Source organism: Oreochromis niloticus, linkage group LG19, assembly GCF_001858045.2.
Source record: "Oreochromis niloticus isolate F11D_XX linkage group LG19, O_niloticus_UMD_NMBU, whole genome shotgun sequence".
Taxonomy (NCBI): Eukaryota; Metazoa; Chordata; class Actinopteri; order Cichliformes; family Cichlidae; genus Oreochromis; species Oreochromis niloticus.
In genome coordinates this window covers 10,535,837-10,562,252 of record NC_031983.2, presented here as the reverse complement: position 1 = coordinate 10,562,252, position 26,416 = coordinate 10,535,837, and the positions used below count along the sequence as shown (strand labels likewise).

General features: G+C 38.0%; 4 protein-coding genes across 5 annotated transcripts; all 4 read right to left on the bottom strand.

The window, feature by feature from the left end:
• Positions 1–777: 777 nt before the first annotated feature.
• LOC100711060 (C-type lectin domain family 4 member M) lies at positions 778–4,311 on the bottom strand. The gene is made up of 6 exons (XM_019348618.2): positions 4,150–4,311; positions 3,729–3,836; positions 2,888–3,148; positions 2,631–2,791; positions 2,298–2,551; positions 778–1,414 (listed from the first exon to the last, which is right to left on the bottom strand). Exons 1-6 carry the CDS (start codon positions 4,244–4,246, stop codon positions 1,264–1,266), a joined length of 1,032 nt encoding a protein of 343 aa, XP_019204163.1. The 5' UTR covers positions 4,247–4,311; the 3' UTR covers positions 778–1,263.
• A 2,891-nt stretch (positions 4,312–7,202) lies between these two features.
• LOC102082606 (C-type lectin domain family 4 member M) lies at positions 7,203–9,925 on the bottom strand. Of its 2 annotated transcripts, none has more exons than XM_005476933.3 (6): positions 9,813–9,925; positions 9,169–9,258; positions 8,657–8,923; positions 8,411–8,577; positions 7,677–7,813; positions 7,203–7,600 (listed from the first exon to the last, which is right to left on the bottom strand). In XM_005476933.3, exons 1-6 carry the CDS (start codon positions 9,871–9,873, stop codon positions 7,444–7,446), a joined length of 879 nt encoding a protein of 292 aa, XP_005476990.1. In that variant the 5' UTR covers positions 9,874–9,925; the 3' UTR covers positions 7,203–7,443. The 2 variants fall into 2 exon arrangements, with proteins under 2 accessions (XP_005476990.1, XP_013131733.1); XM_013276279.3 differs by lacking the exon at positions 9,813–9,925 and adding an exon at positions 9,494–9,723.
• Positions 9,926–11,555: 1,630 nt separating this feature from the next.
• Positions 11,556–15,404, bottom strand: LOC102082687 (CD209 antigen-like protein E). The gene is made up of 5 exons (XM_005476934.4): positions 13,081–15,404; positions 12,570–12,830; positions 12,322–12,482; positions 12,118–12,248; positions 11,556–11,966 (listed from the first exon to the last, which is right to left on the bottom strand). Exons 1-5 carry the CDS (start codon positions 13,190–13,192, stop codon positions 11,882–11,884), a joined length of 750 nt encoding a protein of 249 aa, XP_005476991.1. The 5' UTR covers positions 13,193–15,404; the 3' UTR covers positions 11,556–11,881.
• Positions 15,405–15,679: 275 nt separating this feature from the next.
• Positions 15,680–17,862, bottom strand: LOC109194334 (CD209 antigen). Its single transcript, XM_005476935.4, has 6 exons — positions 17,749–17,862; positions 17,161–17,250; positions 16,689–16,955; positions 16,423–16,589; positions 16,040–16,176; positions 15,680–15,962 (listed from the first exon to the last, which is right to left on the bottom strand). The coding sequence occupies exons 1-6, from the start codon at positions 17,828–17,830 to the stop codon at positions 15,797–15,799; spliced, it is 909 nt and encodes a 302-aa protein (XP_005476992.2). The 5' UTR covers positions 17,831–17,862; the 3' UTR covers positions 15,680–15,796.
• Between the last annotated feature and the right edge of the window lie 8,554 nt (positions 17,863–26,416).

Genomic DNA, 26,416 nt, shown 5'->3' with positions numbered 1-26,416 from the left:
TGTCAATGCCAAACAACATATTTTGCTATTGACCCTTGCTTTAAGCTTTTGGTACCCCATGTGCTGACAATCAGATGCTTGATTGGTGCCTGATTAGAAGTACCTCTGAGCATAGACCCTGCTACAGCAGTCAGTCGGTAACTTCTCCTAGCATGTCCTGCATGACTGATCTGGATGGGACCTGTGACTTATGGCAATTTTAGGTTGGTGTCCCACAAAACCAAGTTGTAGTATTATTTGGTGTGACCCCTGTACTATCTCCAAATTAAACGCCGAGTTCCCTATAACAAGGCACGTGACAGACAGCTCGTGAAGTTTCTGTCCACATATTATTTTTTTTCACAGCCTAACACACGTTAACATTAATCCTCTATCCTGTGACCCATTTTTCAGCCGTCACCATATTCATGCTTTTTTTTTATCTTAACAAAGGCGACATCATAAATGCCACAAAAGTGCACCTCAAAGTCCAAAGGGCAGAATTTCACAATGTTTTGTGCACATTATTTGATTAAAAATCCAAATTGGTGCTTGTGGGTGTGTTCTAGTCAATATCACCATTCATTTACAATTTAGCGACTCCCGATGTCTTGTGCTGAACTGGCCATGGACCTACCTAGAGATGGAAAGCTTAGCTTCTTAACTACAAGAATATTCAAATGAGCGTCTACTGGTGCTGAAAATTTGCCAAAAAGCATCCCTGTGATGAGAGTTAATGACTGAAATGCAGACTTCATTCAAGGAAATGAAGAAGTTTAAATAAAGATTAGTTTGAACTTTCAAAGATTCACATATATTTTAGTGACGAGAGCATTTCATACATTAGTTCATGCTTTCAAAATATTTTCTACAGTAAAAATACTGATTGAAGTATAATCAATGACTTTGCATCTGTATTTACCATCTTTTCCTTTGTACACAGGCTGCTAACAGAAACATGATATTAAAGCTGTAGATTTAATTGTTACCAGCTGTAAGTGTTTATTAACATGTTCATCATATAACATTGTGTTAATAATGTAAAACACTGTAAGTCTGTGTATAATATAAATGAACATTTTACTGTAGCATTGCTGTAGATAAATACAGCGTACTCACAAGGACAAAACAGCGGTTTACTTTCTAGAAATGTGTTGGATAATCCTTTTTCATCTTAGCTGTAAGATTTGCTACTTTGCTAAAAAAGTTTATTAAATGCTTACAGAGATTTGTGTGATAGCAACATGTGCTTATGTAGGATTGTGATGCATTATTTCATTAATCTTAGCTCAGTGATTTTGGTGCTTTTTCACAAATCCATTTTATTTTGGTCTCACATGGAAGATCGTTCCAGCTCTTGTAGAAGTTTGCTTTGGGATACAACGCTGCACAGTCCTCATTGTTTTCATCATTCGGCTCTCCATCGTTCCAGTACCTGAAGCAAACGACAAGTTACACTGCATTTCCTTTCACACAGTCATTATCGTCATTATTCACCTTTTATTTTTTTTCATGTAATTTATCCTTCAGGAGTAACTGTTAAGTGACCATTTTCTACAAACACAACTGCTGATTTACACACGTTTCACAGTGTGCATTCGTTTAATCAGGATTCCTGCTGACATTTTTTGTTATTTATGTTTTAAATAACATGGTTCTCTTAAAATAAATTGTGTTGACTTAACAGAACTTTTGTACAGTGCTTTGTGGCTTTTATGTCTTTGAAAAGAATTATATATGTTTGTATGTATGCATTTACATTACACACTACACTAAATATTGTTATTTAGTGTAGTGTTCAAAGTATCGCCGTGTTCAAAGAGAGAGAAGAAGTTATTGTATGTCTGTATGTCGAGTATAGACTAAGTGTGGGATTAAAACAACATGAAAACATAAAAAAAGCTTAAAATACAAATGTTTATGTATCAATCCAATGTATTCTAACCAATTCAGGGTTGCAGGGAGGATTAGAGCCTATCTCAGCCACCGTAGAGGTTACACCCTGTTAGCTGTACTAATTGTTGTTTTGCTTTGTGCATTGCATATTGCATTACATTTGTATGTGTATATAGAGATGTGTATGTGTATGTATGCATGTATGTGCACATATGTCATTGCTGTACTGATAGATGATACTGAGTTGATAATTATGTAATCCAACCCCTTTTAATGCAATTTGATAAGTTTATAACTCATCCCACTGCTTTCTAGCACGTAAATTAAGCAGATTATTGTTGTTGGAGACAACAGTTGCTTATGTTTATATTTCCTGACGTTTGAAATGAAAGCAGTCATTTTAAATGACACTAAACTCTTACCCTTCAACAAGTAATGTTCCATCCCACCATTTCCAAGTCCCTTCCTCATGGACGTCTCTCAGTCCGATCCAGAACCGCGACGTAGTACGAGACATATCTTGATAGTCGTTTCTTCTTCTTATCCAATCCACAAACTCAGGGTCTCTGTGACTCATCCAAGGTCTCACACGGTGAGGAAAGGGAGGCTCCCAGACCGGGTCACGAGTTTGTCTCGAGGCAGGTTGATGATTTATCAAGTAATTGACTGTTGAGTTCTACCAAAAAAAGAAACATAACCAAAAATTATTTTTTAGAAATCTACATGAACACCGCTGCACAGAAATACTAACAAACCTCTTCGTCTCGGCTGTCTATGATTATAAGATCTCCTCCCTGCAGCTGACAGAAATCTCTGGATTCCTTCCATGTTTTGACTTCATTTGATTTCAAGGGGAAGTAGTAACATACAGAGTTCATTAAAATCCATCCTGCAGGACAGTGTTTGCAGCCATCGCCTGTTTCCAAAAGAAAAGAATACCACCATTATAGAAAATTATGAAACAAATCATTGTGCTTTCCATTATATACAAAAATAATAAAACAGGCCTTACTAAGCATTGGTAAGTATGATCTCATGGTTTCAATTTCCTTTGTGATTTTTTCCATCTGACTTTTATAGTCATTGCTTGTTTTTGTCTGGTGTTCAAGCTCCCAGTTGGTTTGTGTCTGACGGCTCATCTCGCTGTCCACCTGCTTGCTGGCATCCTTCATGGTTTCCACTGCAGTCTTGTAAGTGTCCTGGAGGACGACCAGCTCTTTTCTGATGCGTTCGGTATCATCGAGCGTGAGGTGAGTATCTGTGAGTTTGTTGTCTGCAAGTGTTTAAGACTGTTACTTTTCTTATTCTTTAGTAATAATATTATAAATCAGTTGGTTTGACAACATTGTACATCATCAGTTTTATTTAGAAATGTTATTGTAGATTTCCAGGATTTGCACAAATCATTTTAGCAGCAGTACAATGAATCAATAAGAGGCTGAGAGCAAATTACTTAGAAACCATTTTGATAGTGAGTTGTTTTTAAGTCCTTTAGAACAAAGTAGCCGCCCTTATCACAAAGGAGCTCCTCGTGTTTGATTTGGCAGCATTCCTACATTATGTTGTTACTCTTCATGGATCATCACACTTCCCCATAGGAGAAGCATGTCTCTGGCTGGTACTGATCCAGGAAATGTCTGCTTGCTAGCCACTTGTATGAACCACTGCACTAAGGAGCCACTCTGACAAGTTAAACTTAAAATTTGTTGCTTTCTTTACAGTTTAATATTTTTGGCGGTTTTGGACTATCGGCAAGCGTTGATAACCATTTGCTGAATTGCAAAAGAAAAATGCAAGAAATGATTTAATAATGAAAACATTTCTGTGCACTCCTGTAACTCATAATGACTTACAGTGGATCCCCAGGCCAATATTCAGTATCAGAAGAACAGCAGCAAGAAGCGCCAGGCACACTGCAGCCAGTCTGTGGCGTCTCCCAGGACTCATAGTGAACATGGACACTAAACAGGCAGAACTTTATCAATTTTCAGCTTAAAGGCAGGTAACACACATATAACTTGGATGAAGCTTTAAAAGATTAAAATGTGGCCCATTTTAGAACTTAGATTATAATTACTGATATTACTTATAGTATTACTGTTCACTAGTAGTTCAATTTAACAACGAGAAACGTCCTGTTAGAGCATGTAAACCTTACACGTAATTGTCTCAGATCATCAAGTCCTGTCATTATATCTTAACTCTGTAAAAACTTACTTCAGCCAAAAGAATCAGAAACCTGATTGTAATGAATAAAAATAAAAATTATTATACCTTGTACCCTGTTAGACTGATGGTAAGGAGGATACTCTTCCTCGTGCAAATCATCTTCGTGGACAAGTGTCTGAAAACCACCATTTGTCTCCTCCATTCTCACTGTTCAGTCTAAATCAGTCGTATGTCAGTGCATTTAAGCAACAATCTGTCACAGATTGCCACGAATACTGCTGAGGTCATCAACAATCAGTTCCAGTGAAATATGCTGGCTGTAAAAACAAAGAGGGAAGTGATAGATGTTATTAATGTGTGAGTGCCACAATTACTTTCCAGATACACGAGATGTGCATCTGCTGATCTCTTTGAGAGAATTCAAAGAATTTGTCCAAATCACAGCTGAAGGAACCCTCGTCAGTGTTCAGTTGAATTTTATTTATATAATCAAATGTCACAAGAACAGTTGCTTCAAGACACTTTATGTTGTAAGGTAAAGACCGCACAATAATAAGAGAAACTTTAACTATCATATGAGCCCCTGTGAGCAAGGGCTTTGGTGACAGTGGGAAGGGAAAACTCCCTTTTAACCTCCATCAGAACCAGGCTCAAGGGAGACAGGACTGTGGAGCAAGATATTTATAATAATAAATCACTTTTAAATGCAGAGAGGTGTATAAATACATGGTGAGGGAAAAGGGGTGTGAGCTCAGTGGATCATGGGAAGCTCCCAGCAGCCTGTTTCTACAGCAGCATAAGGGAGGGTTTAGGGTCACCTGATCCAGCCTGAGCTATATGCTTTGTTAAAACAAGTCTTAAGACTAATCTTAAAAGCAGAGAGGGTGTCTGCCTCCTGAATCAAAGCTGGGAGCTGGTTCCACAGAAGAGTGGCCTGAAAGCTGAAGGCTCTGCCTCCCATACTACACATTTAAATATCCTAGTAACCACAAGTAAACCAGCAGTCTGAGAGCAAAGTGCTGCAGTGGGGAGATATGGTACTATAAGGTCTGTAAAGTAGCATAGAGCCTGATTATACATTAATAATAATCAATCAACTTGATTTATTAATGCTAAATCTCAGAGAAGACCTTCAGCTCACTCTTTAGTTAGCAGCTTTGCGTAATCTGTGAAGTGTTACGCCATGAACAAACCGAACAACTGGTGTGGGAACAGCAAAGAGCCAAACAGCAATTTTATTGATGTTGCAAATTCCCGTTAAAGACTTGTGACACTGACCAATAATTTGCGTGTGTGTGTGTGTGTGTGTGTGTGTGTGTGTGTGTGTGTGTGTGTGTGTGTGTGTGTGTGTGTGTGTGTGTGTTTGTGTACAGAGAGACAGCCAGGTTCATAATGGATATAAGGAAGTTTTTTTTCCAAAAAAGGTGCAACATTCAGGTAAAAGTGTCAGATCAAATGATCCGTCAATAAAGGATAATGTTGGATCAGTGTTTCAATATTTATATCTTTTATTAGATGTTCATGTGGTTTGGTTATTTGCCTTTTGGTTGAAAGTACACTGAGAGAGGACTTTTCATTAGTGATCTTAATAGTATTTTTTTCATATTAATGTAATTTTTTCATCTAATTGAATACAATCTATTTGTGTATGATTGTCAGTCCAAAGAAGGAGAGAGGAAAGAGGGGAACGTGAGGAGAAAGTACAAGGTCAGGAAGAACCAGGTAAGAAAACAGACAGGGAACAGTGACGGGCAAAACAGAAACTGTTAAACTGACAAAGAGAAAAAACCTGATTTTACTCATACAATCTGGAAGTTGTGTTCTCCCTATATTAAAGCTGCTATACAGAATCTGCAAAACAAACTGGGTTGAAACATTTTTGACCCTCTTTAACTACATTCCAACATAACATTATAATGGATTGGGGAGATTAAAATTAATGATATATTTTTATGTGGTTCAGCCACAACTCTACTAAAACCTCAGCCAGTAATAGGTAGGCCAACTTCTGGACCATCCAGTTGTCTGTATGACTGCAGTACGTGCACCACATTTGCGCACTGAATCAGAAAGTGCCAAACAGCCCTGGTGGAGTGAGGAGCTGTAAAGAGAAGCAGATGCTCTGTTTATATTCTAAAAATGTTTTAAGCTAGCTTGTTTCAAAGATTCTGTACTGCAGCTTTAAATGTTTTCCAAAAGCACACATACACTTATCAGTGTTTCTCAAACTTTTTACAGTGTGAGAAAATGTCAAGCTCTCCCAAGTACCACTATGAAAGCATGAAACTCATAAATCTTACAACACAAAATTAGTATTATTAAATTAGTCAAATTAGTATCTGCAGTAAAGATTTTTTCATACATTGTATACATTATACCACTGGCAAAGTTGCCTCCATTTTTATAGTTTTTTTTATTAATATTTTGTAATAATTTATTCGTAATAACTTATTCTGTTTTGGGAGTATTTTTTATGTATCTGTATTATGTTATACATACTCATTAAAAGTGAATCTCTGTCCAAAAAATGCTCTCAGTTTACTTTTTACTCACTATGAGCATCATTCATTATTCTCCCCCCAGTAATTAAGGTTAGGATATGTATTTGTTTATATTCCAATCCATTCTTCTTTTACAACATTTAAATAAACTTTATCAGATTTGATGATTTTGTTACAGACTTTTCAAAAAACTGTTTTGTTTTTCTTTCACAAATGTGGGGATTAAATTGTGTTAAAATGTACAAAACAGTGATGTCATGTTTTGTGACGAGGACCCAGACACAGAGAGACTTGATGAATTTAAGAATCTTATGATTTAATAAAGAAATTTGCAGACTTGTACAGAGAGGGTAAAATTATGATGACTGATAACAGAGATGAAGACAACAGACGATGAGGACAGGGAGGAACAGGGGTTTAAATGCACCAAGGAGACAGTCATAGAGAACTCGGGACAACTGGAGACATTTAAGGATGCAGGGACTGACAGAGACAGGGAAGAAGTCTCATCGTGATGTGTAAAGTTTATTTTGCCTGGCTGGGCAGCTCTCTGGGTGCTCAGCACCCCCAAAGCTCTGATCCTAGAATCGCCCCTGCTGCGAACAATAAAAACCAGAGCACAAGTGTTAAAAGACAGTTAAAAAATACAGGTCAAAATTCATTTTAAAAATCCAAACACAAGTCTTGAATGTATTTATTAATATTCAAAACTGCACTGTAATATATTCTGCAAGACTAGAGGACATAGCACTGCTATAGTACAGTCAGGATCATTCAAGGTATTAACATCTGAAATAATTGCTTGAGCAGTATATCAACATTGAATAGAGTTTATCTTAACCTCCTAAGACCTGAACTCTTTCATGGCATGCATTTTGTGGCCTGTGGACGCCAGGTCCTAGGAGGTTAATGGCGTTTCACATATCCAGTGTAAGTTATGCAGTTGGCATTTTCCATCAAAACGAGTCTTCCAGGGATTAGAGATGGAGGCAACTGCAACCCCACAATCCTCTCCATTGATTCCGTCATTATTGGGTTCGCCATCCATCCAGTACCTGACAAAAATTCAAATTCATTTAAAAATATGTTTAATGAATTATCAAACAAGAAAAATATTGTTTCAGCTCTCACCGTTGCTCGACCTCTGTGACATTATTAATCCAAACCCATCTGTCCTCAGTCTCTATGTCAGTGATACCGATCCAGAATCCGTTCTCCCACCACTGACGACTGGTTTTCATATTTTGGATGTTGCTACTGACAAATTTCTGTGTAACCAAAAAGAAAAAAATCAGTATGTTTAAACATTTATTTAGCTTCAATTTTGTCTAAGCTCAGTTTTTCCTTTTATGATGCTGGATTTTATAAGTAATAAATTATAATGAATTTGTTGGTACTCTGCCTTCTGTAGAGCAGCAAAACTCATTTTGTTCTACATGTATGTTCTCCTCCTGATGTATCGTAGGGTGAATCTACCTCAGTTTGTGCCTAAATTACTAAACCTTCCCAGTCAGGATTACTTTGTGTTCATTGCTAATACAGCATATTACTGCTAACAGTAATATACAGTAATATATATATACTGTACTGTAGTTAGTAACAGAATGAACTATTGGTTTTCCTATCATGCTTGCTGGCTGTTTGTAGTGTGATGATCTTGTAACAACAAGGATGCAAATAAATAATAAAAACGTCATATACTTAAAATTAGGTGTGAATGTTTGGAATAATAAAGTTCTTAAGTCTTCATTTTAGCAAAGTTCAAATCCATGTTAATGACTTTCTGTCAACTCTAGTATAGCTGTTAACTTGTCTTGTTTAGTCACTTTTTGTCAATTTTCCTCTCTTGCTTATTTCCAACCCACCTGTTCTTCCTGGTCATCGATCACAACCAGGTCAGAGCCACGACTACCACAGTCCTCTCTGCTCTGATGCCAGTTCTTTTTGACAGTAGAGGACTCGGTGTAGGAGAAGAAATAACAGGACGAGTTGAAAAGAGCCCAACCAGGGAGGCATCCGCCACAAGATCCCTCTGAGAGAAACAAAGGATTTCTCATCTTCTCAAGTTAACACAGTTCAAGAAAACATAAATAAGAATAAAGTTTTCTTACCTAAAGCTGATATATTGGACTTCAGGTTTGCCTTCTCCATTTGCAGTGCTTGCATCTGTTTCTGATAACCATCATTGACAGTCTTCAGCTGCTCAATTTTCACCTTTACTTCTTTGTGGTTGTTGATCGCGCTCTCTAACGCCTTCTTGGCCTCCTCTTCAGCTTCGATCACATCGCTGTGGTTGCTTCGGAGATAGTCGAGCTCATTGAAGAGCTGTGTTACAGCTGGGTTGGAAATGTGCAAGGAGTCCTCTTTGACTTTGGCGCCTAAACAGGGAAACATATTAAATTATATTATATTATATAAAGCATGTAATAATCAACTAAATGTTGGATATTATAGCAAAACTGTTAAAAAATGATCGTCATGTTGAAATGGATGCGATCAAACTACATTTCTAGGTATTTTGCAATCAACAAAAAAAGGTATCAGTTCTCCTTATGGGATGACTCAGGGTCGTCATGCATTGTGACATTCTACAGAAAAGGGAAAATGAAACTGTAATACTCACAGTTAATCCCAAGAACAACAGCAACTATCAACAGAACTGCATTCAAGAGTCCCAGACACAGAATAATCCACTGGTTAAATCCATCTCCACCTATAATACAGGGTCACACATACATTTTAATAAGACAAAATGTGTCTGAATTCAGATAATATTGCTTTTTGGGGGGGAAAGATTTTAAACAATTAAAACAATTTGAATTTTCCAAAAGTTGATTCTGTTCATCTGGACGTAGCGTTTTCAGTGGGAGAAACGTTTCGTCACTCGTTTCTCCCACTGAAAACGCTACGTCCAAATGAACAGAATCAACTTTTGGAGATTTACTTACCTGGCTGATTAAGCATGCAAGAAACCAATCTGAATTCATTTTTAATCAGGTTGTTGTTGACAGCAGCCGACAGCTCAAGGGTGCAGCAAATAAATGAAAAACCCAGAAATTCCAATGACATAACTCAGAAGGTATTTTAGCTCATTTTGAGTTTCACACTTTTAAATACATTAAATGTCATATTTGATGATCATTATGATGAACCTGAACTACTTTCCTTGTTTCTTATCAGTAAGAATTCTTCAATCATTAAAATCTAAACAATGATAAATTCAGCAACAAGTATAAGAGAAGGCAACATATAATTTTAAGACCATACCTTTTCTAAATATTTTATAGTTGTTGGAGAAAACTGATCCCGTCTTTTGCTGTGTCTCCATTGCACTGCTGCAGGTTTTGTGCACTGAGCTGCTTTCTTCTGCCCTAAATACACGTGTGGGCATGTCCCATAGTCTCGTGTCCTATGAAGCCTTTATTAGGTTTTTTTTTCATAGCCTAGTTCATATATGAAAGAAAATTCAAAATATGATACAAGATCAACCAAACCAGTTCTGTTGTATTTGTACGAGGACATAGTTTGCACTGTAACAAAAAAATGAAACTCTAACCCTTGAAGCTCAGTTATTTATTTATTTTATTTTATTTGCACAGAGTAACTATTAACAAAAAATTTAATGTGTATATGTGTGTGATCTATTCGTTATCATTTGATGTTTTTAATTAAAAACTGTTGTCAGCTTACCTGGAAACCCTATAATTAGAAGAATGTGCAAATAATTACCAGTTGGTCCAATAGTGGTGCTTGCAGAATCGCCATGCTGTCAGATACAGTTTCAATAGTGACCTGTGTTCAAGAAAAAAGGTTTGCTGCTGCAAAAGCACAGAAACCATAGCGGAAGCAGAAAAAACACTGTAGAAGCTCATGAAAAGCAAGAAAGAAACAACTAATAGCAAACATGTAATGTATTATATGTATAACAACAACACGGATGAATCCTCCTCTTCCTTATGTCTTAGTGTAATCCTTGGTGTTTCCATTTCTGTCACTTCTGCAGCTCTTATGGTGTGGTGTTTAAGTTGCAATGCATTTCACCTCTCAGGCCCACCATGTAAATAATTCTTTTGGCATTGAACAATTGCTTAAAGAGGTCATGTTTCACTTGTTCCACTGTAAAGCATGGATATGGGTACGTTTGCACATGGCCCTATTTCTAAGAGTTTATCTCTTACAAGTTGGGAGGAGACTAAAGAAGTCACACAAACATGGTTTACGAGGGTTTGTAACTAATTGGCTTTGCAGAGAGTCAAAGGCCAGCATCCCAATGCAAAACACATAGAAGGATGCATCTTCTATGGATATTATATGTTATTACAGGCAGCCAAGTTTCCTTTCACAGTAAGTGATGGGACACAGTTACACTGTCATACATGCCCATGTTATAACATTGCCTCCACCAGGTTAGACAGATGAGGTGAGATGTGGTGTGCTTCGGATCATGGGGCGATCGTGGCTCAAGAGTTCGTCTTGTAATCGGAAGGTTGCTGGTTCGAGCCCCGGCTCCGACAGTCTCGGTCGTTGTGTCCTTGGGCAAGACACTTCACCCGTTGCCTACTGGTCAGAGGGCCCGGTGGCAGCAGTGTCCAGCAGCCTCGCCTCTGTCAGTGCGCCCCAGGGTGGTTGTGGCTACAGCGTAGCTTGCCATCACCTGTGTGTGTGAAAGGGTGGATGACTGAATGTGTAAAGCGCTTTGGGGTCCTTAGGGACTAAGTAAAGCGCCATACAAATACAGGCCATTTACCATGAGTTATTTCTCTCCTTCTCCATATTTTCCTCTTTCTCATCTTTCTGTTGCAAGCTCATCTTGGTTTCATCTTTCTAGCAGAATGTAATCTGAGGGGAGAATTTCTAAAGAAATACTTTAAAATACCACCCCGTATACTCCTATCATGATTATTTCTGTGGCTAATGATAACAGGAGTATTAGGAGCAGTAAAGAGTCGTCATATTACCAGTTATAATAGCTGCAACCACAGCCAGACAACAACTGTGCTTGTGACATAAAGGGTGGACACACTGTTTTGGTAGTTTGGCAAAGTCATTTTATTAGACAAACCAATGAGGCGTGAAAATCAGTAGGATCTGTGTGTGTGAAAGAGAGAGCGATAGAGACAGTGAGAGGTACAGAAAACAAAGTGAAGACGAAGTGAAACCACCTTATACATGTTAATTGGATGATTTAAAGAATAGTGGTTAATTAAATGCTTACAGTGATTTATGTGATAGTATTTACATATCTAAGACTGTATTCCTCATTAGACATTTTAGCTCATGGATTTTGGCGCTTTTTCACAAATCCATTTCCTTCTGACTCCACATCTAACATCATTTCAAGCTTTGAAGAAGTTTGCTATGGGATACACGGCTGCACAGTCTTCATTATCTTGGTTGTTCGGCTCTCCATCGTTCCAGTACCTGAAGCAAAAGACAGTTTACTTTACAGAGCTAACATTTGCTTTCAATCCATCCACTTTTTCATCTTTCTTCTGAGCCACATTTATTATTGAGGAGATGTTCATTTTTTGTAAATGGCGGTTTCACTGTGTGTAGCATACTGAACTCTTACCCTTGAACAAGAAATGTTCCATCCAACCATTTCCAAGTCCCTTCCTCCTCAGAATCACTCAGTCCGATCCAGAAGCCTTTCGGGGGCTCGGAGGCATCTTGATGATTTATTAGGAAATTTACTGTCAAGTTCTAACAAAAAAAAAGATTAAAATTAATTTTAAAAAATCATCATGAACGGGTCTCCACAGAAATACTTACAAACCTCTTCATCTTGGCTGTCTATGATTATAAGATCTCCTCCCTGCAGCTGACAGAAATCTCTGGATTCCTTCCATGTTTTCATTATATTTGATTTCAAGGGGAAGTAGTAACATACAGAGTTCATTAAAATCCATCCTGCAGGACAGTGTTTGCAGCCATCGCCTGTTTCCAAAAGACAATGCAGCTATTATAGAAAATTATGAAACAAATCATTTTTATTATATAAAGAAATAATGAATCAGGCCTTACTAATCATTGATAAGCGTGATCTTGTTGTTTCAATTTCCTTTGTGATTTTTTCCATCTGACTTTTATAGTCATTGCTTCGTTTTGTCTGGTGTTCAAGCTCCCAGTTGGTTTGCGTCTGACGGCTCATCTCGCTGTCCAGCTGCTTCCTGGCATCCTTCATGGTTTCCACTGCAGTCTTGTAAGTGTCCTGGAGGACGACCAGCTCTTTGCTGATGCGTTCGGTATCATCGAGCGTGAGGTGAGAATCTGTGAGTTTGTTGTCTGCAAGTGTTGAAGACTGTGTTACTACAAAATAAGGTTAGTTGTTTTATCTGTTTTTCTTATTTGTAAATAACATTATTTACTGACACTGACAAACAACAATCATATTTTAGTACATAGTACAAATCATTTTAGCCATTTTTTATTTATTAACATTTTTTTTGTTTTTGTTCAGGATTGTTAACAAAATTCAGTATCTCTTTGACAATAAGAATGATTCTGTGCATTGCACGTACTCAGACTGACTTACAATGGACTCCCAGGCCGAGATCAACTATCAGCAAAACAGCAGCGAGTAGGGCCAGGCTCCCTGCAGCCAGTCTGTAACATCTCCCAGGACTCATAGTGAACATGGACACCATACGGAGAAGAAATTAATTTTCAGCTTAATGACAATGGCAAATCTTTCGTGACCAACACTTGCTTGAAGTTGTGCTACATGTTTTAAAGGCAACTTAATGTATCTTTTTACTACTTGCTGAGCTTTGTAAATACTTATATCATGTGTAGTGTGTAGTGACAAGGCCCAAAAGAAGCAGTCCAAAATGGTGAGTCTTTAATATTAATACAAAGTCCAATAAAACAAAGTGTTAAAAGTGCAGAAATGATAAATAAGAACATAAGAGCCAAGCAGGAAACAGACATGTTTCCAAATATGAAATATGTTGCAACAACAAAGAAAGAGAGAATCAGAATAAAACAGAACTTAATGAGGATGGGAAACAGGTGAGACATGAGATGCAGGTAAAACTAATTAAATGTCTAGGAATGAAGGGAGGGAAGCAAAACGAACCTAAAATACAAAACAAGAAAGAATGGCCAGAACAAGGAAACACAAAGAGACATAAACACAGGACGAGACAAGGGGGAAGTAAGAGAGAAATTAATAAAGGAACAAAACACAAATAGCCCAAAATTAGAACGTGAAGTTAAATAAAGATCAAACATCAGACTAGAATAAACCACTCAAACTCAACAAATACTATACTATCAAGAACTGCTTGGTGCCTGAAAGTTTTAAACACTCAATTGTGAGACATTGAGACATGGACACAGAAATAATAAAACACTGAAGGTTAGACAAACAGAGATGACACAGGAGGAACAGAACAGAAAAATAAAGGAGAACAGTAACTGGAACTCACAGACAATACAACAAAATCATTGCAGAAATGAAAGGAAATCAAAATATGAGTCAAACTTAAGCTTCAAGATATTAGAATCCAGAACTTCAGAGAGTAGAGTCGAAAAAACCTAATCAGGAATCTCAACAGGAAGGTATAAACTAAAAATATGAAGTAAAAACACAACAGAACAAAAAAAACGAAACTCTTCACAAGGACTGGAAAAGCAATGAACCCGCAAAGACTGAGGGAAAACACTAAGCACACTATAGGCAAATACTAATAAATAAACCACTACTAGATTTCTGAAGTACCAAGAAAAAAACTTCGAAATACCAAAAAATGATAATGAGATAATGGGAACCAACAGCAAATCAAGAATTGACTTAACATTAATCAGAAATTAACATTTATAATAAAACTAAAGTGAAATGGCACCACAAAAGCTTGGGCCCACACTAATATTCTGTTATGGTATATAACCTTAATTTATCTTTTATTATTATTATTGGAGAATCAATTCCAGTTAAATGTGGAATGTGTGGGAGAAAAAAAGGAGAAGTGAAATAGTTGTTACTCATTTTTGGCTGAAGCATTCACTTTTCAAATACACAGGATTTAAATGTGCTGACTCTTAAAGCCGAATTAACCGTCTTAGATGCTGGACAGTAATAATGTTATCTGCACAGTCCATGAATTCCCCCCCCCCCCCACACACACACACAAATACACTCAAATACACTTATTACTTTTTAACAAGAATGCCAGGTTCTGAAATTATTTAAACACAACCTGAGAGAAAGGACAACACAAAGCAGAGAGAGAACTTTAAGAAATGTTGAGGAGGTAATTTAGCCATTTAAATCAGCTGTGTTGGATCAAGCACACATCTAAAACCTGCAGGACACCGGCCCTCGAGGCTTGGAGTTGGCCACCCCTGTTCTATCACATGACTCAGTGTGGCACAAGCTTTCGCTGTCAGACCTCTCTTTTGACCCCAGAACGATTTGGTACACAGAGGAGTTTACAGTCAACTCGACAGTGATTGCAAGGTGCCCAGGTTCTGTCGCTGTAAAAAAAGCCCAAATCATCACTTCTCCACGACCGTGCCTTACAGTTGGTGTTTGTGTTGGGTTGGTTTGCTGTATTTGGTTGGTACTAAAAGTGGCAATGTACATTATGGACAAACGTCTACATTATCCTTTGGATAGATATGTGAAACCTATGCTGTGCTGCCTTTTTTACAATTGTACTGTCGCTTTTTTCTGTTTTTTGTTTTGTTTTTTACTGAATGTTGGAGAGTCATCCATCATTTGACTTCATCACTTCTTAGCATGTGATCTATGAAATGAAATTTTTTCCCCCTCAATGCAATCAATGTTTGTAGGACTTTGGAACTTAAAAGATGGAGATTCATTAATGTTTCTGGGGTTTTCTATGAGTGCTTGTGTGTAAACCTAGTTAACTTTGGGTGCAGTGGACTTTCTTTTGAAATAATGTCCTGACATCACTCTGATCTCTCCACAAAATATTTTGATCTCTCTACACTGCCAAGCACAATGAAACTGGGGCTCCCATGGCTCCTGTGACTCCAGTACACTGTGATGCTAATGTTGTATTAATGATCATAATGATTTAACTTGGTAGATGTATGAACTCCAGCACAGCAAATCTTTCTATTGGATGTAAGCAGATTATAAAACTCATGTGTCCATGTAACATATAGAAATTTCCAAAGAATTTTATATTGTTGACTGCACTGTAATACACTTTGCAGTGACTTTAATACAGTTTGAATAATACAGGTTTAGAAATGCCCCAAACATAAAATATATGAATCATTCATGGTTTCTGGAGTGAATCAAGACTTGATGGTAATTCACATATCCAGTCTAAGCGATGCACATTGCAGTTTCCATCATAGCGGGTCTTCCAGGGATTAGTGGAGGAGTAAATGATAATCACACAATTTTCTTCCTCAACGTTTGGTTCTCCATCCATCCAGTACCTGAGAAAAGGCGAGAAGAGATAATTAAGTGGAAATGATCCATAAAAATCTATAATTAATAATCTGTCTTTTCTTACCTTTGTTCCACCTCTGTGACATTATTAAGCCACACCCATGTCCCCACTGTCGCTATGTCAGTAAGACCAACCCAGAATCCATTCCCCCACTGATGAGGATTGGTTTTTAGATTTTTGATGGTGTTACTGACAAATGTCTATGTGAGCAAAAAAAGAGAAAAATACATTTAAAATGTAGTCAATAAAAATTGTAAATTTTTACAAAACTGGCCACAATTACCTGTGGGATGCAAATGATGCCAACACAGAAGCTCCTAAACAGCCTTAAGGCTACATTTTAAAATCTTTACTAATCACTTTCAGTGCCTCCTTGTATGTCTGTGGACAATCTATGTAGATGACTTATCTGTTTTCAAGCTTCTTCTCTCTTATTTTCAACCCACCTGCTCCTGCTGGTTATCGATCACAGCAAGGTCAGAGCCACGACTAACACAGTCCATTCTGCTCTCATGCCAGTTCCTTTTGACAGTAGAGGACTCGGTGGAAGAGAAGAAATAGCAGGACGAGTTGAAAAGAATCCATCCAGGGGTGCATTTATCACAAGAGTTCTCTGAGAGAAACAAAGGATTTCTTGTCATTTCAGGTACTTTAATGTATTCAGAGTTCACAGATTAAAACTAAACTTATATGAATGATAACATTTTCTCACCTAAAGCTGATATGTTGGACTTCAGGTTTGTCTTCTCTGATCGCAGGGCTTCTATCTGTTTCTGATAACCATCATTGACGGTCTTCAGCTGCTCAATTTTCACCTTTACTTCTTTGTGGTTGTTGATCGCGCTCTCTAACGCCTTCTTGGCCTCCTCTTCAGCTTCAATCACATCGCTGTGGTTGCTTCGGAGATAGTCGAGCTCACTGAAGAGCTGTGTTACTGCTGGGTTGGAAATGTGCAAGGAGTCCTCTTTGACTTTGGCACCTAAACAGGTGAAAAACAGAGACAACAAGTGTGACATTAATATGATTAGTGTATCATTATGAAATGATTAGTGTTTTGAAATATGGAAGATCAGCATTTCCCCTTGTGTGGTTGCTGAGAGTTACAATGATTGTATTGGCTAACAAAGATTGTTACACAACCAAGCACAAGTAAACCGTATCATCACGTGAGCTGTTATACTCACACTTAATCGCAAAAACAACAGCGACTATCAGCAGGACAGCGTTCAAGAGTCCCAAGCACAGTAAAACCCATCGATTAAATCCATCTCCACCTGCAGGGTCAAACATACACATTTTGAAAAGAAAAAAAAATGAATCAGGTTTGGTTTTATTTATAAAGATTTTCAGATAAGCACTTTTCATTTATATCAGGTTGTTGACACTTGAAGATGATTCAGAAATGCAGCAAATAAGTAAAAAGCTAGAAAATAGACTGAAGTAACTCAGAAAAAAATATTATAAAAATATCATATTTAAACTATTATACCATCCATTATACATTTTATTTCCATCCTTTAGGCCATCTATTATACTCCCTATGGCTTTATTAATGTGTAGGTAGTATAATGAATAATAATTATAATAAATATCACTTTAAAACTACAATTATTTGGGCATAATACCACAAATTCTTCATTTGTTAAAAATGATACAACTACAAAAAATGTGAATACATAAAATCACAGTCTGATCTGCATTTATGAAGGAAAAGAGTGGAAAAACTGTAGAAATGTACAAAATAAAAATCAAATAGGAATTCAGTGCCATACCGTGTCCGGATATGTTGTAGCTTTTGAAGAAAACTGGAGGAAACTTTGGCCTGACTGATCTTGTCCTCTGTGAAGTCTCCATTGCAGTGCTGCAGGTTCTGCCCACTGAGCTGTTTTCCGCCTCCTTATATACAGACACAAGGCATGTCTCATGGACTCACATGCCTCATGGAGCCTTTATCATTTTGTCATAGACTAATTAATATAAAAACTCTCCCTAAACATTTTGGATTAATGGATAAAAAATAAATAAATATATACAGTCCCCATCAAATACACTGTGTGCACAATTATTAGCCAAGTTGTATTTTTGAGGATTAATGTCATTATGGTTCAAGGACAGTGCTCGCAGTCACTCCAAAATGTTAATGAACCTAAACCCAAATGTTTAAGAATGTAAAAGTGAGGTTTTGTCTTTAAGAGAATATTTATATATATGTGCAGAATTATTACGCAACTAAATGAAAAAAACGAACATTTTCCCATCTCACTAGTTTATTTGCAAATGTTAAAGTGAGAATAATAAAACAACTCAAAATGTACATAAAAAAATTTCTGACGTGTCAAAATAAAAAATAAAAAAATAAAATAAATCAGTGACTAATATAGCCATCCTTCTTTTCAATCACTGTCTCAAGCCTTCCATTCATGGAGTCTGTCAGTTTCTTGATCTGATGACGATTAACTTTTGTGCAGCAGCAACCACAGCCTCCCAGACACTGTTCAGAGAGGTGTACTGTTTCCCTACACTGTACATCTCCCGTTTAAGCAAGGCCCACAGGTTCTCAACAGGGTTTAGGTCAGGGGAGGAAGGGGGCCATGTGATTATCTTTTCATCCTTAAGGCCTTTACTGGCTAGCCATGCAGTGGAGTACTTCGATACATGTGATGGAGCATTGTCCTGCATAAAAATCATGGTCATCTTAAAAGATGCAGACTTTTTCCTGTACCACTGCTTCTAAAAACTAACAGTAGGTTTTGGAGTTGATTTTCAGGCCATCTTCAACCTGAAAAGGTCCAACCAGCTCATCTTTAATAATACCAGCCCATACCATTACCCCACCTCCACCTTGCTGGCGTCGAAGTGGAGCTCTGTGTCTGTTCCTGATCCAGCCATGGGCCCATCCATCTGGTCCATCAAGAGTCACTCTCATCTCATCAGTCCATAAAACCTTTGAAAAATGTGTGTTCAGATATTTCTTGGCCCAGTCTTGACATTTCAACTTGTGTGTTTTGTTCAGTGGTGGTCGGGTTTCAGCCTTCCTTACCTTGGCCCTGTCTCTAAGAACTGAACACCTTGTACTTCTGGACACTCCGGGTAGGTTGCAGTTCATGAGTATGGCAGCACTGGAGGATAAAGGGTTCGTGGTAGCTTCACGTTTGATTGTTCTCAAATCTTTGGCAGTTAACTTGCATCTTTTTTTCTCAATAAGTTTCTTTCTTCAAAATATGATATGGCCAAAATACCCACTTGCCTAATAATTGTGCACACAGTGTATGACTGTTTAAATGAAGAACTTAAATTACCTGTTAAGAACATAATTTCCAAATTGTCTCCAACTAACAACTTCAATCAAGAACTATAAACTGTTTTTAAAAGATGGTGTGCATAAGAACAAAAAATCAAAGAATTACACTTACTAGACACTTTATTAAGTACACCTTGCTGGACTTTTTCCTTCAAAACTGATTGAATTCTTCATGACAGAGATTGAACAAGGTGCTGGAAACATTTCTCAGAGATTTTGGCCTGTACTGACATGATAGCAGCTACTACAAATATGTTGGCTACACATCAGTCATGCAAATCTGTTATTCCACCACATCCAACGGGTGCTCTCCTGGTTACTGTGGAGGCCATTTGAGTACAATGAACTCATTGTTATGTTCAAGAAAACCAGTTTGAGATGATCTGAGCTTTGGGACATGGTGTGTTATCCTGCTGAAAGCAGCCATCAGAAGATCCTGCAGTCTTCTGCTGGTGTAGCCCATCTGCATACCTTGGGTGTAAGGTTTGGTTATTTTAGTTGCTGTTGCCTTCCTATCAGCTCTAAGATGTCATTCTCCTCTGACTTCTGACATGAACAAGGCTTTTCACCTAGAGTCAGAACTGGTTCATATCAGTTGTTCGTGGTTGTTCAAGTCAGTATGTATGTTTACAACTATATACTGTATGTATAGTCCATTAATAGGAAAAAGTATCCACAGTTATTAAAGTGCAAAACCTTCTGCACCAGGCACCAAACAGGAGGTTTGTAGGTTGACCGATGAACTCCCCACACTCTACAACATCTGAGTCTGATTGCACAACATCCATAACATATTTCCATTTCTGTTGCAATTTTAAAGTAGACTCGTGCTTTCAAGCTAGCTTCAGAAGCTGAGGAATGAGCTCTTTTTTGGTCCCGAAGCCTGACCTGCCTGGGCCTGTCTTCTCAGCATCCCCCTCAGTCTCACTGGTTACCATAATTGCTGCAGAAGCACTAAACTACTGTGAACCGAATAACTAATCTGAGCTTGTACTGCAATGACTTATTAGTGATGTGGTTTTGAACTTTTTCATTACCAAAATACACAAATCAGTGTAACTTATATTTCAAGTGCATGTGTAAAATTCAGAGTGGCTTTATTGCATGTGCCTGGTCCCCCCGGAAACCTGTCCATAATGCCCACTCTGCCCTGTGAACTGCCACTCACTGGATATTTTTCTCTTTTTACACCACTATCTGTAAATACAAGAGATGGTTGTGTGGGAAAATCATGCGTGGGTAGATCAGCAGTTTCTGAGATACTCAGACCAGCCTGCCATGCACCAGCTACCATAATCTTTTAATCTTGTTCAATCTGTTAAATGTGCCACTCAAGAACGTGGTCACACATTGGATTTGGTGTTGTCATATGGGTTATCTGTCTGTAACTTACATGTGGAGGATGCTGTATTCTCTGATCATATGCCCATTTTATTTGACGTTGTTCCTCTTAGTCCTGTTGTTAAACGGGCTGCACCGACGCGATGCTATCGTGCCTTCGGCTCAGATACTGCTGAAGATTTTTCAACACTATTTGAACAACTTATGTCCAGTCCCTCTGAGTCGTCCTCCGTAGATGGATTACTCTCTCATCTGGACTCTGTTTGTAAATCTGCCCTTGATGTTGTTGCACCTCTAAGACTCAGGCAGTGTAAACCCAAGGCCAGCCCTTGGCTAACCGATTTTACTCGAGCCATTAGAAGAGAATGTAGGAGATGTGAAAGACGATGGAAAAAGGACAGGCTGTACGTCTCTTTGGAAGCTCTTAAGACGAGCTGGAAAGCTTACCAGAGGGCAGTAAAGACCGCCAAAAACTCCTATTTTTCACAACTTATTGCTGCTAATTCACATAACCCTCGTGTTCTGTATAATACCATTAATTCTGTACTGAATGCAGAGGATCATGTTCTTTTGCAATCTTCTGAGGTTATGTGTAATAGGTTTCTCAATTTCTTTGTGGATAAGGTTGCTAGTTTGAGACCCTCCACTGTAGCTTCTGTTGACCCGGCTGTGCATGTTCCCTGTTTAAATTTGCTTATTGCTTTCCAACCAGTTGTTCTACCTGAACTAGAGAAGCTTGTGTTAACTGCTAAACCGTGTGGTTCTCCGAATGATGTCGTTCATCCCCGTTTTCTGAAAGAGGTGTTTCCTACTGTTGGACCACATATTCTGAACATAATCAATACCAGCCTCTTGTCAGGTCAAGTACCAAGTGAGTTTAAGCATGCAGTTATTCATCCCTTACTTAAGAAACCAGGCTCAGATATTTCAGTAATGTCAAATTTTAGACCCATCTCTAAACTTCCTTTTCTGAGTAAGATCTTGGAAAAGGTTGTTCACACTCAGCTGATGGATTATCTAAACAACTTTCAAATCTTTGAAGTTTTCCAGTCCGGCTTTAGGCCGCTTCATAGCACAGAGACAGCTCTCATAAAGGTTATGAATGATATTCTGGTAGCGACAGACTGTGGTAAACACGTAGTGCTTATACTACTAGATATGACTGCTGCATTTGATACAGTGGATCACAACCTGCTGATCTCTCGATTACAGCATTGTGTGGGCATTTCTGGCTTGGCACTCCTGTGGATAAAATCATATCTCTCAAACAGGAGCTTCTGTGTTAAGTTGGGCTCATCATCGTCTTCTGTGGCCCCTCTGTCATGGGGTGTACCACAGGGATCTATTCTTGGGCCATTACTGTTTTCATTGTATCTCCTGCCACTGGGTGCGATCTTTCGTAAACACAATGTTTCATTTCATCTATATGCTGATGATTGCCAGCTCTATTTTCCTTTCAGTCATTCTGATAGCTCCTCAATTAGACTCCTGCTTGATTGCCTTAGTGATGTTAAGTCATGGATGGCTCAAAACTTTTTAAATTTTAATGAACGTAAAACGGAAGCAATTGTGTTTGGCCCGAATCGTTCCTCTGATATCCCTGATGTTGACCTTGCTGCTCTGACCCCTCACCTGAAGAGCTCGATTACCAATCTTGGGTTAAAAATCGATTCTGCTCTTACCTTTGATGGCCACGTGAATGGGGTGGTGAAATCGTCATTCTATCACCTCAGGCGTCTGTCGAAGGTTAAACCTTTCCTTTCAAGGCGTGACTTGGAGACTGTCATCCACGCTTTTATAACCTCACGCTTGGATCATTGTAACTCCCTTTTAATTGGGGTTGGACTGGGCACTCTGACACGCCTGCAATTAGTACAGAATGCTGCGGCACGGTTTTTATCTGGTAAAAGGAAATTTGAGCACATTACTCCAGTTCTGGCCTCCCTGCACTGGCTTCCAATTGAATTTAGGATTCATTTTAAAGTTCTTTTATTGGTTTTTAAATCTTTAAATGGTCTGGCACCTGCATATATGTCTGATTTGCTGAAGCCCTATGTCCCCACTCGTTCGCTCCGGTCAGCTGAGCAGCTGTTGCTCTCAGTCCCCAAATCACGGCTGAAACTGAGAGGCGACCGAGCGTTCTCTATTGTGGCTCCTAAGCTTTGGAATAACCTTCCTCTTCACATTAGGCGATCGACATCAGTGCTGGTTTTTAAATCCAGATTGAAAACGCATTTTTATTCACTGGCTTTTGACTCAGTGGTTGACTGACTTGTATTTACTTATATTTTATTGTTTTTGCTATGTTTATAATGTTTATTATTTTTATCGTATTTATTATTCTTATGGAATCTATTATGTTTCTATTGTTCAGCACTTTGGTCAGCCTTGTGTGTTTTTAAAGTGCTATATAAATAAACGATGATGATGATGATGATGATAACACATCCAAAGTCACTGAAATCTTCTCTTTTTTCCCATTTCATCATTTGATGCTTCAGCAGGTCATATTGAGCATGTCTGCTGCTTAAATGTCTTGAGCTGCAGCCGTGTGATTGGCTAATTAGGTATTTGCTTTAACAAGCAGTTGAACAGGTGTACCAGTGACCAGTGATAGAAAGTAACCAGTGAATGTGGATGCCTACTGCCAATTTGTGCAGTCATCATAAATATTAGAATATGTTCAGGACAAACTTGGAAAGAAATTTTTGAGCCATTGAATAACCAAATAAATATTACAAATTATACTGTGCTCTTACATCATTTATTAAGACTAATGTCAATATAGATGTTTTCTTTATGTTACACAAGTAAAAAGATGTTTTATTATTACTAGCTGTGAAAAAGCGTAATACTGTGCATGTACGAAATGTACTCCTTTCTTTTTTATGCAGTGGTTCTGACAGATGTTGAAATAATCGTAATTCTTGAAATTATGATTTAAAGTGCATGTTCAGCAACTTATATAGTTAAAATTTGACCAAAAAAAGAGGGAAATGAAACTTCTGGTGTCAAACAATAACAAGTGCAGTAACAACAGGGGTTATTAGCATTCAGCACTCCTGATGATCAACCTGCAAAAACTGGACATAAAAATGTTGCAATTTCTCAGTTCTCATTTCTTCTCTGGCTTTCTTGTTAATCGCTAATGCTCTGTGTCTGTGCCACTCCATTAAATGTAAAGTGGAATCCCTGATAGCAGAAAATCAATTCAGTTCAGTTTTATTTATATAGCGCCAAATCACAACAACAGCTGCCTCAAATCACTTTGAATTTGTGGTCAAAATATTGAAAACTACATGTCAGTGAACGCGTCCTGTCACGCTTTCAAGATATTCAAATTCCTTTATATTATTTCTGCTTAGGTGTTGGTTTGAAGTTATACTTTAGGTTTCTTAAATGTCATTAAATCTTCCCTTCAGCCACTGCCCATTATTTGGCACACAGTGTTTTACACATTACTGACAGAGCTAGGTATATTATACCCAATATAACACGATTAACTTCCTCTTTAACCCCCCTCCCCAAAGGAGTTGTTTTACGTCTTAACAAGCCACCCGGTGGCCTCATATAGGCATAAGGATGAGTGATGAATGCTCAGAGCTTATATTATAGATACCCTGGATGTAAGAATTTAAAAATGGTGTGAGGAAGAGCTGAGAGACTTTAAAACTGATAAGTATTTGTTTATTATCATTATCATCATTATTATTATTATTATTATTATTATTATTGTTTATGCTATTTGTATATGTACAGCATATTGTGAACCCTGGTTTTATGTTGAAGTGCATTATAAATAAAGGTGCTATGGTATGGTATTAATGAAGTTCCTTTTCATTGTACAAAAGAGGGCTTATATAACGACACAAAAAAAATAAATTAATTTTCAAACCATTAATGTAAATAAGGATATTGGTCTGTCTGTGAAGGTTCTCAGTCATCCAATGTTCTGCTGAGATATTGGTCCAGAATTCTTCACACCCTTGTGCTTTTAGCTTGAATATTTGTAAACCCGATCCAAACTCCTCTGTCCTAGAGGGTGTCATGGTCTTTACTGGTTCATGAGAGTATTCCAAAAAAAAGAACCTAGTTAAACAGACTAAGCAAGGTCACAAATATTAAAACATCATAGCAAGGGAGTGCAAGAAGTGGGATCTCAGTACCAACTTAAAATTATCTACTTAGCCTTGTCAGAGTAGCTGTTAAAAGAAGGCTATTACTTAAAGGCACATATTCCCATATCCTACCTATGACAGGCTAATTTAATGTGCTTTTCTCTTGCCATACTGACTCATGCTGACTCCCATACTTTGCTATTACCGTCTCTAAGTGCACCCATATGGGGCAAGGAAGAATCACTTAGGTTTTCTCTGATGTATTGCACAGTGCATCTGGGACTGTGCAGTGACTTGTATGCTGCTCACATATACACTGATTGGCCACACAACATTAAAACCACAGAATGGACAGCTACAGTGAAAGAAGATGCTGATCATATCATAACACTGCAATGTTCTGCTGAGAAATACTGGGACCTGCAATTCACATGGATGTTATTTTGACTCCCCCTGCAGGCCTGAAAAAGATCCAACGTGGAAGAGCCAAAAACTGCAGTTCCACTAATGCCCACTTGAAGCTGACTCAAAAAAAAAGAAAAGCCTCACAGACTCCCAGAACCAGAGGATGATTTAACAGTGGCTTTGTCCATCTTCTCTGTCTATGATATCACGCATTTGTTGCAGACAGCTCATCATCCATGTCAACATCACCCACCACCACAGTGCAAAAGCTCAGCAACTGCTTAAACACAACACAACACCAAAGGTGTTTTTAATCTCCTTCATAAATAGCCTGATAATAGACCAACTGAGCACCAGTAGGATGTGATCAAGCATCCATCCACGAAGGCCACAACCCAAAGCACCAAAGGATCTGTCCCCAATGTCCCTGTGCCACACACCACAGGAAACCACCGAAGTTGACTTTGGACACTTCTGTGCTTATGTCAGTCAGAGAGATCTTCTGGCTGATTGTTGTAATGCATGTGCTGCCTTAAAATACATTGATAGTTGACAAAGCTATAACATTATTAGTCTGTCAGAGTAATTTATTAATCTGATAGTCCAGCAACACGCATGCAATAATTAAAATCAGTCAATCACCTTTTATGATATCACCTTTAATCAATATTAGAGGCTCCTGGTGACCTTTTACTGCACTACAGTTGAGAGTGTGTTGACATATGTAATAACTGTGTGGTAGGCTGGCTATACAGTGGCTGACAAGAAAAGACTGCAAAGGGTGCAGAAGCATCAAAAGCAGAGCAAATACGTCAGGAAACCACTCCTTTCCATGGTTGGAAGGACATTAATGCAGGTTTCAAACACTGGTAATACTCAGTTTAATTCCCCAGTGCAATAACTTGATATGTGTGTGACTTTAGCATCTTGTCAATTTATTACTGTTTATGACCTCCCCATCTGCCCTGTTTTATTACGTTGTTGCTTCTATATTGTCTGTTTCATTGTGTTTTAACGTGTCTTAACATGCCTTCAGATAGAGCACTCTGAAATTTTTGTTGTCATAGCTATGACAACAAAAATTTATCTTTTTAATTTTTCATAAAAAACAACTACTAGTATAAATGGCTTGCTTGTCCTGATGCATATTTTATAGTATGTGTGTTAGTGGCTACAACTGTAGGCACAGGGGTCAAAATAAATAAATAAAAATAGTAACACATATGCAAGACTCAGGAAGGCCGAAGAGTGTTGATGTTTCAACCAAGAGGCAGA

What these genes read in the sequence shown, in the direction of transcription:
- LOC100711060 (XM_019348618.2), bottom strand. Translation starts at nt 4,246, where the DNA reads ATGGAGGAGACAAATGGTGGTTTTCAGACACTTGTCCACGAAGATGAT. An exon ending in ATCATACTTACCAATGCTTA is followed by an intron (nt 2,792 to 2,887) that starts GTAAGGCCTGTT and finishes TTTTGGAAACAG; the next exon opens with GCGATGGCTGCAAACACTGT. An exon ending in TAGACAGCCGAGACGAAGAG is followed by an intron (nt 2,552 to 2,630) that starts GTTTGTTAGTAT and finishes TTTTTTTGGTAG; the next exon opens with AACTCAACAGTCAATTACTT.
- LOC102082606 (XM_013276279.3), bottom strand. Translation starts at nt 9,614, where the DNA reads ATGTCATTGGAATTTCTGGGTTTTTCATTTATTTGCTGCACCCTTGAG. An exon ending in TTGCATGCTTAATCAGCCAG is followed by an intron (nt 9,259 to 9,493) that starts GTAAGTAAATCT and finishes CCTGTATTATAG; the next exon opens with GTGGAGATGGATTTAACCAG. An exon ending in TGTTGTTCTTGGGATTAACT is followed by an intron (nt 8,924 to 9,168) that starts GTGAGTATTACA and finishes TTCCCTGTTTAG; the next exon opens with GCGCCAAAGTCAAAGAGGAC.
- LOC102082687 (XM_005476934.4), bottom strand. Translation starts at nt 13,192, where the DNA reads ATGGTGTCCATGTTCACTATGAGTCCTGGGAGATGTTACAGACTGGCT. An exon ending in TAGACAGCCAAGATGAAGAG is followed by an intron (nt 12,249 to 12,321) that starts GTTTGTAAGTAT and finishes TTTTTTTGTTAG; the next exon opens with AACTTGACAGTAAATTTCCT. An exon ending in GGAACATTTCTTGTTCAAGG is followed by an intron (nt 11,967 to 12,117) that starts GTAAGAGTTCAG and finishes CTTTTGCTTCAG; the next exon opens with GTACTGGAACGATGGAGAGC.
- LOC109194334 (XM_005476935.4), bottom strand. Translation starts at nt 17,830, where the DNA reads ATGGAGACTTCACAGAGGACAAGATCAGTCAGGCCAAAGTTTCCTCCA. An exon ending in CTACAACATATCCGGACACG is followed by an intron (nt 17,251 to 17,748) that starts GTATGGCACTGA and finishes TTGACCCTGCAG; the next exon opens with GTGGAGATGGATTTAATCGA. An exon ending in TGTTGTTTTTGCGATTAAGT is followed by an intron (nt 16,956 to 17,160) that starts GTGAGTATAACA and finishes TCACCTGTTTAG; the next exon opens with GTGCCAAAGTCAAAGAGGAC.